This window comes from Semicossyphus pulcher, unplaced genomic scaffold, assembly GCF_022749685.1.
Source record: "Semicossyphus pulcher isolate SPU_LCO1_2020_fin unplaced genomic scaffold, fSemPul1.0.p SCAF_23, whole genome shotgun sequence".
Lineage (NCBI taxonomy): Eukaryota > Metazoa > Chordata > Actinopteri > Labriformes > Labridae > Semicossyphus > Semicossyphus pulcher.
In genome coordinates this window covers 5881753-5899348 of record NW_027211697.1, presented here as the reverse complement: position 1 = coordinate 5899348, position 17596 = coordinate 5881753, and the positions used below count along the sequence as shown (strand labels likewise).

The following is a 17596-nucleotide window of genomic DNA, read 5'->3' as shown; positions in this document are numbered from 1 at the left end:
AATGTTACGAACAACCCAAATTAATCGTGCTCAAATTGTATCTGTATTTACAGTAGTTCTTGCTCTTTCTTATCAGCCTCCCTTTACACATACTCCCTCTCTGCCTCACGTACGTTTCCATCAACTATTGGCATAAACATTCAACTCACCTATACACTCAATCGGCTCATACTTTAGTCAGTTGGTTCAATTACATCATCACAAACAAGGGTGAACTCTTTTCAGTTCTGCAGAACTTCGAAGGTATTCAGAGGTGGACTACCTTATTGAGGCATTTAGATGAAACATTGTAATATTCTCTAGTTCAATAGATAAAATACTCTAAATTATGTTAAAAAACAAGATTATGCTTGATAAGTGAATACACATGTATACATGTCAGTAATCAGGAGAGAATTTATTTAACAGCACAAAAGTCTTGATATTTCCACATGTACACAAAATCATAAATATCCCCCAAAACAAGTTGCCCCTCCTTCCATTGACAGAATCCAACTCATTGTCATTTCAATGTGATAATAAACCAGATTATATAAGCCACATATTAATAAACCATTAACACTTAAACTGAACCTACATTAATAAGACACACAGATGTTAGTCACTCTGTGGAAACCAAAAGTTGCTGCTCTCATAAATCCGAGTTATTGTCGATATAAAAGAAACCCTACTCGGCCTAATGTACTATTTACATCTGTCTTCTGTTAACAGTTCTTTACACTAGAGTGTGTAAGGGGAACCTAAATTAAAACAAACACAATTTGGCAAACAGAAAACCTTACAACATGGGACAATGGATTTTTTACATGCAATAAAATGATTCTGTTTGAGAAACTCATTCATTTACAGTGTAAACTGATAAAAACCTTGGACCTTAAAAACACAAAATAACTAGGTCTTTATTCCTGCAATGGAACTATCAATTTTCAATGTTGAACACTCCTCATGTGAATTTTAATCTTAATTTCATGTATGATCTCCAGTGAAAGAACAGCAGGACTTGTTGCTACAACTTGCTCTATTTAAGTCTATCAAAGTCACATCCAAGATGGTCACAGTTGGGCTACTTTTGATTTTCAAAAAACAGATTTGCTCACAAATTTGCCATCTTGATTCAATAATTTCTGCAGGTATTTCCTGTCACCATCTGGGATGGATGAGAACCCAACTGTGTAGAAGACATATCTTTCTAGCTCCATGGAGCTGTTGGTCAAATCCAACAGAATACCATCTCAGGTAGAACACACTGAAACACAGACCTAAGATCTGCAGTAAGCCAAAACTAACTCAGGCTCGCGCTTTGACTAGAACCAACAGATTAAAGCTATCTTGTTTGATTTGTGCTTCTTTTAGAACACAGATGTAAGAACTTTACAGTTTCATCCTCTAAGGTACGCAACACCTCGGGTTGTGAACGTACATCATCGCCATGTTTCTTTGGCATTTTTGGTATTGTCATTTGCATCCACATATGCGTTATGTAGGGAATAATTTTAGATAGGTAGTAGAGTTCTTTATGGGTCAAAATCCAAAAATGGACCATATAAAAACTTCCCCATACCAATCACGGGTATAATTCCAGATTGTGGCGATTCCCGATAAAATAAGAAAATACACGAGAACAGAGCATTTATACATTACATTTTTTCCTGTTGATTAACAATTGATTTTGCAATCATGATATATGAGATCCCATAAGTGTGTCCTTGAACCTATTTAAGCATTACGCATAACACAGACCTGAAACCCACCCATTCTGACCTGATTAGACTTCAATAAGATGGATCCTAGTAGAGCCTGCTGACCTTTTTAAGCTGACACAAATATCATCTTTTGAGAGGTCAAAATAGGATTTGAAACAAAATGCCTATTTGTGAGCACATTGTCCCATCATAAGCTGTGTGACAAAGATATGTAGTAAGTGGGACATTTTACAGCTTAAAAGTAAACTAGTCAGAGCTTTCTGATAGACAATGGTGCTAGGGAGACATCGTTTGAATGACTCCAACCATCTCTTATATCTTTAGCTATTAATGACATTTCTTGTTAATTATCAGCCAACATATACAAAGAAGCTGTCATAACTTGTTATCAGTTGATAAAAGGTTATGGTAGATTCTTCATACATGTTGGACCTGTTATGTGATCACCTAATGTCCCTCCCCTTTTTTTGACCTGAAGTCTGTTTGGGGCCAATGAAGGAATAAATAAATACAACTGAATTCATGTTAATATTTAGTTGTAGGCCCTGGTGGGGTAAATATGGAAATGTAACAAAAAGGTTAGCTTAACTGAGTTGTGTATGTATATAAGGGTTAGACTTATATTGCAGTTAATCAATAATAAGATCCAAATTAAAGTCAGATCATGTATTTATTCTACAGCTATAAGCTGCAGTCTCATAACCCCTTCCCACAACGTACTCCATTAAAACTTTTAGTTTTGTTATTCCTGTACTTGCCCCCCCTATGTTCTAAAATGTTCCTTCAAAACCCAGCCACAACTTTTTATCTTTGACTACCAGAAAAAAAGAAACACAACTGACGTCTGCACTCAATTATAACCTCCAGTGAAAACAAAACTCAAAAAGATTTGTGCCTTTAAGAGAACTATAAAAAATGATAAACAATATGGAAACGAGAACTCTTCCAAGCACAAGAATGAAGGGTTTCAAATGTAATAATCTCAAATCTTGAAGAGAAATACCAATTACTGCATTTTAAGGCCTCAACACAACTGTTGTTCTGTTCATAACCTGTTTAAGAAAGATCATTAACACCAACATAAAAGCATAAATCATCTCAACGAATACAGAAACAAGCCATGCCAAACGTCGCCACGAAGACTTAAAAAGAAACATAAATAAATACATCTATTATGGAAAGACTCAAGGGGTTACAATATTAAGGCAATGCAGTGGCAGGTTCTTGGTGTTTTCACTTATAGAATTCTGGGCATTTAAAAGAAAAGCAAAGATCACACTCAATTAAATAAACTCATCATTTGCACATAAACAAAAAAAATTATTTAGGGTTTATGCATCCACTAAACCTGACAGCAATTTGTCTGGCTTGAGCCGGACGCCCCACTCTTCACAGTGGCACTAGAACCAACATCCTTACCAAACAGCCAGAACCACTACTAGCGGTTTTATATTTCAGAAACCTCACAAACTTCCCCTACAGCCAACTGCAGCACTGCAGTAATACAACCTCATTTGGAGCACTCATACAGCCATTATACCCTCATTACAGTCAGTGCAATGCTCAAGGTTGCCTTTAACAAGGGGAATACTATGTCATGATTTGTGGGCAAATAACATGGCTGGCGCTGGTGCAAAAAGGAAATAAAACAGCTAGAATTTAAAATTAAAACAACTTAATACATGATAAAGGAGAAATAATAAGGGTTCAAAGTATGCGTGGTCCAGAGGAGATGTCGCAACTCGCTCTAGTGAATGTAGGCCCGGTAGACTGCCGAAATGTCATTGTCTGACTGGTCCAGTGCCTTAGCCCTCTTGTAAACCTGTATAGAACAAGCAAAGGACAAAAAAAATAAAATAAATAAGAGTTCAGTTATATTGCACATGCTTCACTCACATTGCTGTCCTAGCATTTACTCATTTATTGTTATAAAATATCACGATATACGGTATATTACATTACCTTATATTACATTTTTCAAAACATAATTTCTGACATCTGACATTCATTCATTAAGTCAGTCAAACATCTGTGTGGTGTAAATGGAAAAAGCATCGTCTTCAGTGTGCTTTTTATGCTAACTGCACATTCATCAAGTCGCTGCGTTACTTCTGGTGTTTTCTGAAGCCGCTTGTCTAATAAGGAATTCCCCTGGATGTGCAATGATTGCAATGCATTCACATTTCATAACTCTTTGATAATCCTTGAAACACAGTTGTACCTCATTGGCAGCTGCAGCCATTGGGGTTGGATGGTTGGCCATATCGCCCATGGAAATGGCCAGCCTCAGGTCCTTCTGAATATGTTTCAAATAGTAGTCTGGCTTAAAGTTGCCTTGTAAAATATCTGTAAGGCACAGGAAGAATAGATATTATAAGCCCATCCTCAAGCTTTTAAAATAAAGGGAAGAAAACTTACTAATAAATTCTGTTAAAGAAAGACAAAAAATTGCATGTGCAGGTAAGTCAGTAAAAATATGACTTTAAACTTCATCTGTCCTAACTTACTTTGGCATTTCTGGTCCACAAAGGTACTCGCCATCTGGCCCTGGCACAAGATGTCTAGGAAGGTCTGCTGTGACTGGCCGGTGGCCTGGGCCAGAGTTAACCCCTCTGCAATGGTGGCCATGAAGCTGCCCTGCACCATATTGAGGATCAACATCATCCTTGCTGCATTCCCTGCTTCCCCTGATAACACGCACACACAAAAAAAACACAAAGACCCATTAGCGGTGACATTTTTTTTTACTTTTCTCATTAGCAGCATGTTTTTGAATTTTTCATTTTTTCACCAGTGATTCAGTTTACCGAGCAGCCGGTGAACTGCGTGTGGGGGAGGCTTGTCATTAATTACATATCGAAATCATCATGATCAATGGGTTACTGAATGAGATCAGCTTCTTTTAAGGTGATTTAAATTACCAGGAGGTCACACCTCAATCAGTGCAATTACGGGAGCGACGCACAAGACAGCATCACTCTGTTTCTCTGATGAGCATGTGTGTAGATCTCACTTGTGAGGTATTTTAGGAGTTACGAGCAAGTGGATAATGTCCATTAATTAAACGATCCCCGATGGCACTCTTTTGGACAGATAAAAAAAAAAAAGAAAAGCATCTGTGGCCAGTCGCTTGCTCTGATGTATGGGGTCAACGGGCATAATAGTGTGATGAATCAGTGTTATTTTTGTTGTAATTATTTCTAGAGTTTATTAATCCAAATAATGCATTATTTTAAATAGCCCTGTATTAACTCATGTTGGGCAGCCACAGAAAAGGAACCTCCCGTATTTGCACAATTACAATCTAATTGCATAAAGAAAAGTAGGGAAAGAACAGTTTTAGACATTTTTGTAAATGGGCTTGTTTGTTTTCTTGGCTGGAGTTAGATAAAAAAGATCGGTCAGAAGAACAGAAATTTGTTATAAATGTGGCTGATAAAATGGCTGATTGGCCGAGAACAAAGACCGGGAAAAAGAAGGAAACAGCACCTCTAAACATTAACATCATATCTCATTTGTGTAATCCCTATTTCAAACTAAAGCGTAAAAATCATGGTTCCCATACATTTTACTTGTGATTTTCAAAACCTTTCTATAATTTTACCCCAGGAAGGTCTATATAGTGACAAAAGGGCACAACAAAAAGGATTAAATTTTGGAGTGCTGTCTCATTAGACAGACGTTAAGCAAAAGTAGACTTTACATACAGTGGATGATATAGACTGGTGAGCTCTGTGGCTACAGCTGGCATACAATATGTGCCAACACAGGCAGTCTGTTAAGCTGCCTTTTTCCTTTTACTTATTATGTTACTGATGTTTTGGCAGTAATGCATTGCAGCACTTGATTATAAATTAGCAGTACAAGAACCCATTTTGCGTTAAATTTATCTTTTGGGATTTTTATGAACATATTTCAACTACACAAACTTCAACTACTTACATAACCAGAAATTTCCAGAAATGTCCTGACCCTGAAAAATGAAATGTGAATGTTCTACAACAAATATTTGCTAGGGTTGGGTGATCTATATTGTATATTTTCATTTCTTCTATTCGTAGTTACTCCAGATTGTCTGGAGGTAATGCCTGTGACATGCCAGCATGCAACAGCTCCAACTCTTGATGTCTGGGCTTGGTGCAACAATCACAACATAATCTTTGTTCTGACAGTAAGTAAGTTAAAATTGCCTTAATAATGTTGAGGGAAAACCTTCACTGATCATCCCTTCAATCTTATCTTATGGGAAATTTCTTTGGCTGGGAACAGTAAGTGCTTGGAGTTGCTGCTGGTTGCCTGGAAACTGCTCAGAGCGAAGACACAGCTAAGAGGATTTTCAGGTTCATCTTTGTTAAAACGGAGGTGAGCGTATCTAAGATCAAACCCTGAACACGTGTCACACTGAACTGTGAGCCAACTTGTGTACTTTTCATACCCAGGAAAAAGGAGGTCTTGCCCATTGCTTGGAAGCAGCTGCTGCAATCCTCATAGACTGTTCTGTCACCAGCTGCCAGGATGACGAGCATCCCATCATTGGAGAGTTGCTGGCTTCCTGCAACTGGAGCCTCCAGGAAACGTCCTCCTCGCGACGTGATCACCTAACATTCAAATATTCAATTACGATTTAATACAGAAATACTAACAGTACTCCAATGCTGATAGCAGCTCCTACTGTATACATTTCAGGAGGAGAAGACAAGTCACAGTAATATTGAGGGTTTGGATTGTTTCTGTTGGAAAGCTTAAATATTCTGCCTTTTTTAATTAGGCACGATTTTATCCTGTGTATTTAAGGTCATTTAGACGAATCAATAATTGAGACTACTATGGTGTGTAGGTATTTTTGTGCGTGTTAGTGTATACCTGTGAGAGTTCTGTGATGGTCTCTGGGTCAACAGTGGACATCTCTACGTAGCATTTGCCCGGCCTGATGCCCTGCAGCACTCCACTGGGTCCCATCACCAACTGGAGAGCAACAACCACAGATACACAGACGGATTTTTTTTTTTTACCCATAAGCCTGTGATTCACATTTCTGCAGGACGCCATTTAGAGTTGTTAAGTTGGTACTCACATCCCTGGCAGCCTTTGGGTCCGACACACAAGAGAAAGTGATATCACACATTGAAGCAACCTCTGCAGGAGTCCGGCCCAACCTTGCCCCCTCCTGGATAAACAGGTCGCACTGGAACACAGAAAGCATTTTCTTGTAGGCAATCTGCAGCACGCTCACCCACAAAATCCTTCTATGGTTTACCAATGTATGCTTCCATTAGTTTGATTAACAATCAAATACTTATTGCCAAACTTTGATCAATTCCACCATAAATATATTCATTTTACCAATGCCTCTATTTGGGAAACACTTACACCAAAATGATTTTATCAGTTCCACATGTATACATATTTTGTGCATTGCTATGATTTTCTGCTCTTGTGTCTATTTGTGGTTTGCTATGCAGGAACAACAGCATGGTAGGCTGTGAGTGTTATACAGGTTTTTAAAAATTACATTAAACCTCTAAAGTAACTGTGATAGCAGCTGAGGAGGGTTAAAGAAACGGAGTCAGCATGATATCAGTTGCTTGACTGCTCTAAAGCTCTATGATACAGTGATAACTGGAAGTGAAGACGACTAAAACACTTTTAAACCAGAAGGTGGTACAACCATCAACGTGATTGACTCTACAGCTGAAAGTGCTCACAGCAGTCTGACAGGAGACACATGCTGTATGTTGGGATCAAATTAACTCAATGTTTTGACATCACAGGTGACAAAACAGGTCTGACAGGTAAAACATGAGACCTGTGACTTAGTTGCCAGAGACACTAAAGCAGTTATACATGCTTTTGTTGGATTGTTTTCAGTTTTATTGCATTATGAGTTTTTCCAGCTATGTTCAGTTTTTTTTCCCCGGTTGATATTAATTAACATTAGCAGCAGTGTTATCCAGGAGTTTTTAAAATGAAATGTTTGGTACCGACCAATCAGGAACCAGAACTGCTTTAACTTACAAATACCCGTACAATTACACTTCATATTTGCATGATATTATATGCTTTTACTTTATTACTTTCTTCGTGTAAATGACTCTTCTTTCAGCACCCCCAACTATGACTTACTTACAGCACCCCTGATTATGAGTTGGATGATGTAGTTGCCTGTGTGACATTCACTGTGTGTTGTATAATAGTACCTTTTCTGCTGTGCGGTTCCACACTGTGACAACGTGACCCATTTTCAAAAGGTTGGAAACAATACCACTACCCATCAGTCCCAGGCCCAGGAACCCTATCCTGGAAGGCAAAATTTAAAACAAACACAATCAAAACACAAACAAGCCAGAGCTGAAATTAAGAACAAAAGTCCAGATGTTATTATATCATTAACAGTTATCCTACCTGTTAACCTTGTGATCTGTTTTTCAGATAAATTCAGTCAGTCATTTCAATAATGGTATTCTGCCACGCTGCAATGAGTATGAGTTAATACCTTTTATCTGTTGGTGTGATGCTGCCATTGATGGCTGTGCTGTCTGCTGCTTGGATAGATGTTGACCCTGTGTCCTGAATAATCAAAAGCAACATTTTTTTTCAGTGACCACATAATTCTATATAGAAAAAGTAATTTTCTAAAGGTTAAAGTTAGAAGTTAAAAAAATCCATAAAAGCTGCAATGTGTTGACTGTTTTACTTTCACTAGTTACGTTACCTCTTCGATGATCTTCAGGCGCTTGCTAATGGGTTCCATTGATGATGCCGGCTGTAGGCAGAGGGGAAACCTTCAAATAACAGGTAACCAATATACTCTACATACAAGACACAGATAAAAAAGTGTATGACAGTGGCTGCTTGCTTTAGTTGCCTGAATATTGTTTCCACTCTAGTCATGAAATCAATGCAAAAACAGTCACCATTACAAACGAGTCCCCCTCCTCTTCCTGCACATTCTACACAAGTGACACCCCTCAACTAAACCAAACAGAGTATCTCCAGTAGTTGACTGGAAATACAACCAATCTCCAGCTGTGTGGTACGTGTGAAAGGGCAAGTTTGGACTGAATCTCAGGACATTGTCCAGACTTTAGAGGAGAACACAACACAACACAAAGCTAAATAAGAAAAGCTAATTGACAATTTGAAACCAAAGTCTATAACTACTGTGGGGGAAAAAATTATGCTCCCTCTTACCTTCTCAGACTGGCTGAGTAGGAAGTGATGGAAATGTGGGTCGTCCTTCACAGGCTGCAAAAGAAGAAAAGTTCAGTGAGACAGGATTCTCATTGAATATGTACTGCTCTGGCAGAGAAAATAGCATCTACACAGCACAGGACTTTCTAGAGATTCTGATGAGACATTTGAATGCGATTCCATCCATGGCCTAAAAAAAAATCCAATTCACGCCGGGATTGGTATTGATGAAAACCATATCAAACTTCTTAATTTCCTATTTCCCTGGATATATTTTACAATTCTGGTTAATACTATACAATACAGCAAAAAAAGGAAAAATTATGAAAACCCCAACAGTAGCACAAATCATTCATGTTAAAACATGTTATTCCCATTGGTTGGCTCTTAGAATACTTACACCAATACAGAGCAGGATGACGCAAGTTTGCAATTCAGAAGAACTAATAGAACAGATTTACAACTCGTTACAGTTATATGACCAACTTAACCCACAAAGGCAGTCAGGGTCTGATTCTCTTAATGTTAGTGGAAACAAATACATTTTGTACAATACAATGAGTACTCCTTTACAACTGCTTTTGCCCTCCAAAAAGATATGTTTATCCGGTTTCTAAAAGCAGCAACCATAAACATCACATTTACAACAGGAAGATTATTATCATAATGTTCTCAGTATTGTAGTTGGTTGAAATGTCAGCATTATTTAAATCAGGATGACTGAATCGTATTGCCACACCAACTGCATTCAGAAGGTTACAAATCAGGGAGATGCAAAGTTTCCCAGTGAATGTTGACTACATATAATTATGTAAATTTATGCTTTTTGCACTCTGGTGTCAAAATTCATAATGCAGTTTTATGAATTCCAAACTGGTGAGCTGTAAAGTGAGTAAACAAGAGCAACAACTAGCTTCACTCTTGTTTTTGATATGTGTGAATATGTTTCCACTAACATAAAGTTCAACAGTTTATGACTTAACATTTATTCTGCGTTCAACAGTTGCGTTACACACCCATTCACCTACATAGTTGTTGTACTGATTTAAGAGCATTATATTCCAAGTGGTCATCAACCCTGGTGGCAGGAAACAACTGAACCAAACCTAAGCCTCCTATGGAGCCTCCACATACAGAGTTGGTGACCACCACAACAGCACACGCCAAACAAACAGTTTCAGCAGTCAAAAGTGAGCACCAAACAGGTCAGAAGGGAAGGGTTGCAGTTGTTGGAGTTTGAAGCCAAAGGTCAAGGTCAGGTAGAAGAACAAACAGCAAGGCAAGACAGGCTTGTTGGCAGGGGGAAGGGGGGTTCACCTACACTGCTTTCCCATTTGAATCCTGAGCAAGGTCCAGCCCCAAGCCTCTCAATAGTGGATGGCTCTGGATCAGAGTCAGTTAAGTCCTTAAGGAGGAGAGAGACACATATGAACTGCTTCACCCTTTTGATGTAGGTCAACGTCTTCTGTAGTGGGGGATGTTTTAGGGTTGCAAACAAAGGTGACTGTATTGAAGTCATAATGTAAAAATTCCATTCTCCAGAAGTGTATTGAGCCTGTGTACCTATGTCTGAATTTATTTCCTATTTTAAAAGATAAAATCTGTAAAAACAAAAAAGAAACGAGAGCCTTTTTTCTATTATTTTGTTCTCTAATTGGAAAATTTTTGTTGTTTTCTTATCAAAAGGAGTCTAGTTTACTGCTCTTGTAATTATGAGTAAGCGCAGACCGTTCTTGAAACCGTACCTGAAACTGAACTAGGGATATACCAAACTTTTATCAAACATTGGATTTGGCTGTTCAATAAGAGGCTTTGAGACCTTTTCCCTCTTTTTTTTTTTAGTTCAGCGCCACACCAAACCTTTATCAGCCAACATGAGTCTGGTGTTTTAGTTGAAAGATGCTTGTTGAGGAGATGAACACAGCGCATCGTTGTCATTACTAACTGTGTCAAACTATCTTTCTCAGACATTGTCCAACTAGCTCTCTAGCTTGTGGTAGATGAGTGTGCGTAAGTAGGCAGGTAGGTAGGTAGGTAGACTGGCAGGTAGGTCATCCAATCATTTAATTCTATCCAAATAGGGATTTGGACAGACACAGTCTCAGTGATGGCTAGTGACAGCAGAATTCATTTCATTTATGGTTGCTGTAAATTTGTGTAGTAATTGTCAACAAATGGGGTGATTTTAAATTATACTGGTTATCAGGTGCAGTAGTATGTATCAGCATATAAAGAGTACTAAAGGCAACCGCAGATCTGAAACGGGAATAGCTTGACAGGCGAGATACAAAGCATTCTTCTCTTCTCCGTTTGCCGGTAAACTGGCTATTTTATTGTCAACATGACCTACAAGGTGTCTCTCTCTGCAACCTCGGAATATTTCCACCAGAGAGGATAATTACTGTTAGCAGCTTATATAACAAAGCATCTTTTCCACCACTTAATCAGTTTTACACAGCCTGATGAAGGAAGGACTGTTACCCCTGTCTGTGTAAGTTGGGGATCCAGCAGGATGGGACAGTCCTGGAAGTGTGTTTGACATTGCTCTGTTAGTTTACATGTCACTCCTCTTTTGTCTCCTAGAACACCAGCACTCTTTGTAAAATCATACACTTGGACAGCAAGATAATGACATTGGTTGGTTCAGTGTAAAATAAAACAAACAAAGCTTGTGCATCAGCGGAGCTTCCCGGGGAGAACACTGTAGAAAAAGGGGCTTATTAACAGGTTGTGCATTGCCAAACCTATTCCACAATTCTATCAGTGTAACATTGGAAAACCCCTCCATGAAATTTTAAGACAGCAACATTTTCCCATCATTTTTTATAAAAAGGTGGGTAGAGTTCTTGATTTCTTGTTGAAGGCCCAAGTGTGGCCTACGTGCTTGGATTATTCATTTGGCCAAAAGATTAAGCTACAATTGACTGTTTACTGGTTGAGATGTATAAACAGGGGATGTACAATCATTTGTAGGCCTATTCTTGCTGAAGTTTGAAAGATTATAGTTTAAGAAATGATGGGGGCTTGGAAAAATGAAGTGTTTTTAACTTGTCAGTGGTCTACTACCTTCTCAGACGGGTCCTTCAGGGCACTGAGATCCTCATCCTCCTCCTCCAGTATTTTCAGTGGCTTGTTGGGTGTTTTCTTTCCTTTTGATTCTCCTTTGCTGTCTGAGTTCTGTTAAAAACACATATTATTACTATATGCTATTTTTCCATTTCAACAAAGTGTTTAGCAGTCTGACAACTTCTTTAATGTCTGAGCTGTTTAGTGAGCAACAGGGATAACTGATTTCCCAAATGTCAGATACACTAATTCTGGTTGGCAGGTGGCCTCCATAGAGACCATGTGTCCACCTGAATAAACATTTGCCAACACTGAATGTGACATCTGGAATTATTTCACTTCTTGAGAAGGATGAGTTGAGAAAAGTCTCACTTAATGAACTCTAAATTTGATCTGACCAGGGTTTTTGCTTGAAACAAGCATGACCCACAGCTCTGTTTGTTCTGGTTGTGCTGTGGTAAAATAATTATGTTGGTTTGTTAATTTAAAATATCTTTACATACACCAGTACATAACATTCCCAGCTTAGCTAACATTATTTTTATACTGGAAAATAACATAACATCATATAATAAAATCATGATTAATGGCCGGTTTCACACTGCATGTGCATCTGCCCGATCTAGCATTCTGACTCCCATTGTTTGTACGCAATGCTTTTATTTTAACATGTTTCCGGTGCCTTTTTTGTGGTTATTTTAATAACGGTTCTTTGTAACATTTCCAGGAAGCTGTTTGATAGATAAAATCACTCACATGCTCCTTATTGCAGTTCCTGCTTAATTTTCTTTGAAATAAAAATGAAGTCTAGTCTCATGTAGGCCATAAGTACATGTTAGCGTTAGCGGCTTCAGACATCAGACATCTTAATCCATGTGTGATGAAATTGACTTGGGCAATGTAATATGATAAGTCAATATTTAGGTAATATGCAAGTTGCAGGTGTGTGAGTTCCTGTCTTTTTTCCAAACTAGTACCACATACTTGTGTTTCAGGTGACTGAATAAATGCCTGTTGCCTCTCAAGGCAGCAACAACTACTCAAACAGCATTTATATTACGCTTTATTCTGCATCTTGATTTTTTGTGACTGGTGCGTTCTGTAACCTAAAGGTAACAAAAAATACTTACTAATTGATGCACACTCATCACTGTTCACTCACCTAAAACTATGAGAAGTACTACATTATAGTTCAGCGCACAGAAGTCCTATAGAGCAGTCGGTGTTTGTGTTGACAAAGGTTTTACATGAAGATTGAGTCTTACTTGCTTTTAGTTTTTAAAATGCTTTATTATGCTGTAATGGATTTGGCAGAAAGATATTTCTACTGGCTTAAAAACTGAAAGACTTTATAAATGTGTCAAGTTTACCTCAATAGAACTCTTATCTAACAAATAAGCATTTAAAAAAGGTGTAAACATTGTTGTTAAGGTAAACATTATCTTGGAAACACCAGGTTGTTTGTGCTAAAATGAGTGCAAAATCATCTTAAATGTTCACAAAATGAGAGTGTTTATTTGTCGAAAGAACTCACATTTTCTTGAAGAAGACAATGTTACTGAATGGCTAAAATTAATTCTAGCCATAAAAAGGAATTTCATTATTTCTCATCAAACAACATATATAATTGTTATTGACACAAACTGTGAGAAGGCATGTCTTCTTTTTCTTTTTAATCTAATGATTAAAAAGGGGAAAGGTAAGGGAAAACAACCCATGAACAGGGATTTTGCCATAATTTTTGTTGTCAGAATTTTTTTATTTAGATGACAATTTACACATGATCATAGGACCATAATGGAACGTCAACGTATATTAATTGTCAAACCTTCTCTTTGACAAAAATGTCACTGAGAGCAGACACACCAGACTAAACCTTGCATTTTACCACGTAGACTTTAGTTATAGTGGCTGTTATTATCATCTGTGATCTGAGTTTCAAACAGTCTAGGATTGGCACGATACCAGAGTTTAAAACTGATGTACTAGTAAAAAAAGAAAACGATACTTAATAATGGTTTCAATACCACAGCAACAAAAATAGAAGTCCTAAGAAAATATAATGAGGTCATTTTCTTGTTTTTAACTTGCCACCTTCACACAGTGCTGGTCCAGAAAAAAAGGCACTAAACACACACCTTCTTGTGTGACATACTGTTAATAGTAATGAAAGGTTTAATGAGCAGGATAATAAAAAAATATTATTATATAATAAAATATTCCTACTTTCCATTCCTTTCTATTTTACTTGTTATTCTGCTGCGTTTGGGACATTTCTGAACGTCAATCGCTGGTCAGTGGCATGGAGCTCAGCCAACAGTCTGCAGGTTGGGACTAAATTAAATCGTGGTGACAGGGCTGTCACTCTGCTCTGCTCTGTCTGCAACAGACACTGTCGTAACTTTTGCATCTTTATGACACGTGACAGGGAGTTCAAATAATTTCTTATTTCTCTGTTTCACTGCTTTATTTACATAACGACGCTCGCTCTTCACTTACTTTCTGTCAGTCAACCACAGCTGCTCCCTCTCTTGCAGATCTGTTGTTTGTTTTTAAAGCTTTGGTGCTTTTGGGTACTATTGAATGTAAAAATAACTGATATTGTATCGTTTTAAAACATGAGGTATCGAAAAGTAACGAAGTATCAAAAGGTGTTAATCTTGATGAAAGCTTAGTCATTTAATTCCAAAACTATGTGGCGCACCTTCTTTTGAATATCTCCTTGATAATTTCCAGCCTAATAACCTTCTCACTTGATAGCAGTACAGAGTAATCTTGTTCTTCCAGTATTATACGTTGCCTTTATGATATACCCATCGTACTTGCATTCTTTATCTAGTGAATAAAAATTGTTAATGATTCAAAAATCAAGTTATTTGGTTTTCTGTATTACAAATGCAAGGATGGCTAAAGGATGAAAGGAAAAATCCCTCACCTGCTCTTTCCCCTTTGCTTTCTTTAGAAAGTCTTCCACGGCATCAACTGCTTGCTGGAAACGCTTTCCTTTATTTATCTTGATCATTTCCTCTTTGTGGGCATGGTAGGGCTTCAGCTGTTCTACTTTGATCCAGGCACTGGACAGGCACACATAAAGAAATCTCTTACACATTTGATATAGAAGGAAATGCAAGGTTGGTTCGAACTGGTACTTTAAATCTGGACTTACTGGTCTTCAGTTCCAAAGAACTTCACAAAATGGCATTTTTTCCCTCTTGGCTTTTTCAGATCCTTGGGAGGGCTTACTATCTGAAATGAAAATAAATATAGCGGTCCAAGATTAGCGTATGATTTGTATTGCAAGTGTTGGAAATACTATTCCGCTGCTGACCTCCCATTGTTTTGTTTTTTTACTTCTCACCTTTCCTGGCCATGGTGGGTAACGACCAAGCTTCCCCCTGAAAGAAAAGGTAATGTATTTAGGCATGATATGCGTCTTATGTGTATTCAATAGGTTCACTTTTACTAACCAAAATATGGCCTCATCACAGAGTAACAAAAGCTGTCAAGCACAGAAACTGGTAGCAAATGTCTGGATGAATAATTCTTGTTTCCTGCAAATTGTTACAGCTGTTAAAATATTCAAGATTATAATAACACTGCACCATTGGCTATCATAGTTATTTTCTGTATCTGTATCAAACTCTGGGTGACACAAGTTACACTTTAAAATTGACCCCCTTTAAATAAAATATACTGGAATACAGCCAAGTAGCAAAAACCTTACAGTATCACACAAAAAAAGTTCAGAGAACTAATCTAGTGTAAGCCATGATGTATTATTTTGTTGAAGCTGTCAGATGTGTTAATAAATGAATATGTAGTGGTGTTTTTACAGTCAGTACTGTAAGAGTTCCACGTGATCATTTAGTTTTTCCTTGTTTGCCATTGTGTTCTCATGAACTGTACAAATATTTCCTCCTGATACGTAACATGATTTTGCAGTTTGAGATATGCAACACTAACTCAACTAACAACAACTACTGCTCACACAACTGTCTTACAGGAAATTGAATGTATCTTTGCCGTTACCATGTGTCAGTTCTTATTGTGGACTGACAGTTGGCAATGTTTAGAAACAATGTAGTCCAGAAGCAGGTTAGGGCGCCGTAACGATGTAGCAAGAGAAAACAAATGGTCGCTGCTTCAATTGCTGGTGTAACGTTTACGTTAAGTTAATTCGCGGACTGATCGGGTCAAACGTACACAAGTGCAACAATATTTGTAAATGAATGTGGGTAATAAACTACTCAAATAACCTATGTTTTTTTTCTTTTGCAAAGAGAAACAGTTGCAATAGATGACACGGAAACCGAGCACAGGCGAAGCTAACGTACCTACAGTAAGTTAAGGTATCCGTTTAAGCTACGGTGCTAGCAAAGCTCGTCACACAACGCAACATTTCTACAACATTGTAAAGTTAGAAGTAGAAAGTGGAACTTTGTAAAGAAACGCGTCGGCGCAACAATTGAACTGATAGAATATATAGATTTGTGAGTGTATATCGTTCAGTTTCTAAATCTTGTCTTTAGCTTGTCCGCTAGCTTGCAGCTAACGACGGCTGCTGGCTGAGTCAGCTTTGCTAGCAATTTGTTTAGGTTAACATCAACTAGCCTAGTAGGCGTTAACTTACATAAATTACGTCTGGTTAACAACAACAACGTGAAACATTAGTGTTTAACTAACCAATACACCACTATTCTATACATTGCAAGATCATTTAGGAGAAACGGAGTTGTTCGGCTGTGTTTAAAGGTTATCTCACCACACTAGGTCTCCGATCCTCAGATGCACCGTCGCCATCTTACAACATTAATATAACGTCGCACTGAATGAGGGGAAAAGACAACACACCCACTAATCACATGTGAGGACAAGCCCTTCCTCTGTAACATCCGCTTCTGTGTTTGTTATGAATTTGCATGATGGTAAAAAGTAGTCTCTTGCAACACATACGACAGGCAATATAGGCTATACAAACACTGAATAGTTTGAATAAAGACAGGGTAATGTTAACAAACCAAAAACTGATGCTGTAGGAAATCAAAATACAACAAGACATTTGTGATCCAAGTAGCCATTTTACAAACAATCAATAAAAATTGTATTAATAAATAATGTTGAAAAAAAGTTTCAGTTTAGTCATAGTTTTCAAATTAAATCTAATGTGGATCCGTTAAAATATATATATATATATTTTGTTGAGAAGTCTAACATTATGTTCCTCATTGACCTCAAGAAAATAACAGTTTTACAACGTTAGGTTAAAATGATCAATTTACTACGATTTTCTGTACCTTTCAACAACAGCACACAGACCCCCTTAATTTATTCAGACAACACTCAAATTCGAATAAGATGACCTGGACATAAAACGGACTTTAACCATGCAAGCTACCAAACACAAAGTCGAATAATGTTTGATTGAGCTCTCTTGTGCGATCAGACCACGTCTTTGCAGGGGCGTCGCCAGGAATTCTGGGCCCAATGAAAAGATATCTCATTGGGCCCAATCACTACAGCCTAAACCAACTGCACAATTGTTATAACCAAAGCTATCCTGGTTAACTGCCTCCAATCTAAGTTACATATCAATATTAGTTTTACAATTTCTAAACTCTAACTGCAAGTTTTTCTTT

At 37.7% G+C, this 17596-nt stretch overlaps 1 protein-coding gene across 2 annotated transcripts; it reads right to left on the bottom strand.

Annotated features, from left to right (window-relative positions):
* Nucleotides 1-372: 372 nt before the first annotated feature.
* On the bottom strand, nucleotides 373-16780 carry glyr1 (glyoxylate reductase 1 homolog (Arabidopsis)). 2 transcript variants are annotated; one of them, XM_069674285.1, is made up of 16 exons: nucleotides 16723-16780; nucleotides 15319-15355; nucleotides 15127-15206; nucleotides 14896-15034; nucleotides 11961-12071; nucleotides 10216-10299; nucleotides 8895-8948; nucleotides 8416-8466; nucleotides 8197-8270; nucleotides 7901-8000; nucleotides 6778-6888; nucleotides 6567-6668; nucleotides 6139-6301; nucleotides 4211-4390; nucleotides 3925-4049; nucleotides 373-3525 (listed from the first exon to the last, which is right to left on the bottom strand). In XM_069674285.1, the coding sequence occupies exons 1-16, from the start codon at nucleotides 16758-16760 to the stop codon at nucleotides 3451-3453; spliced, it is 1524 nt and encodes a 507-aa protein (XP_069530386.1). In that variant the 5' UTR covers nucleotides 16761-16780; the 3' UTR covers nucleotides 373-3450. The 2 variants fall into 2 exon arrangements, with proteins under 2 accessions (XP_069530386.1, XP_069530387.1); XM_069674286.1 differs by lacking the exon at nucleotides 10216-10299.
* Between the last annotated feature and the right edge of the window lie 816 nt (nucleotides 16781-17596).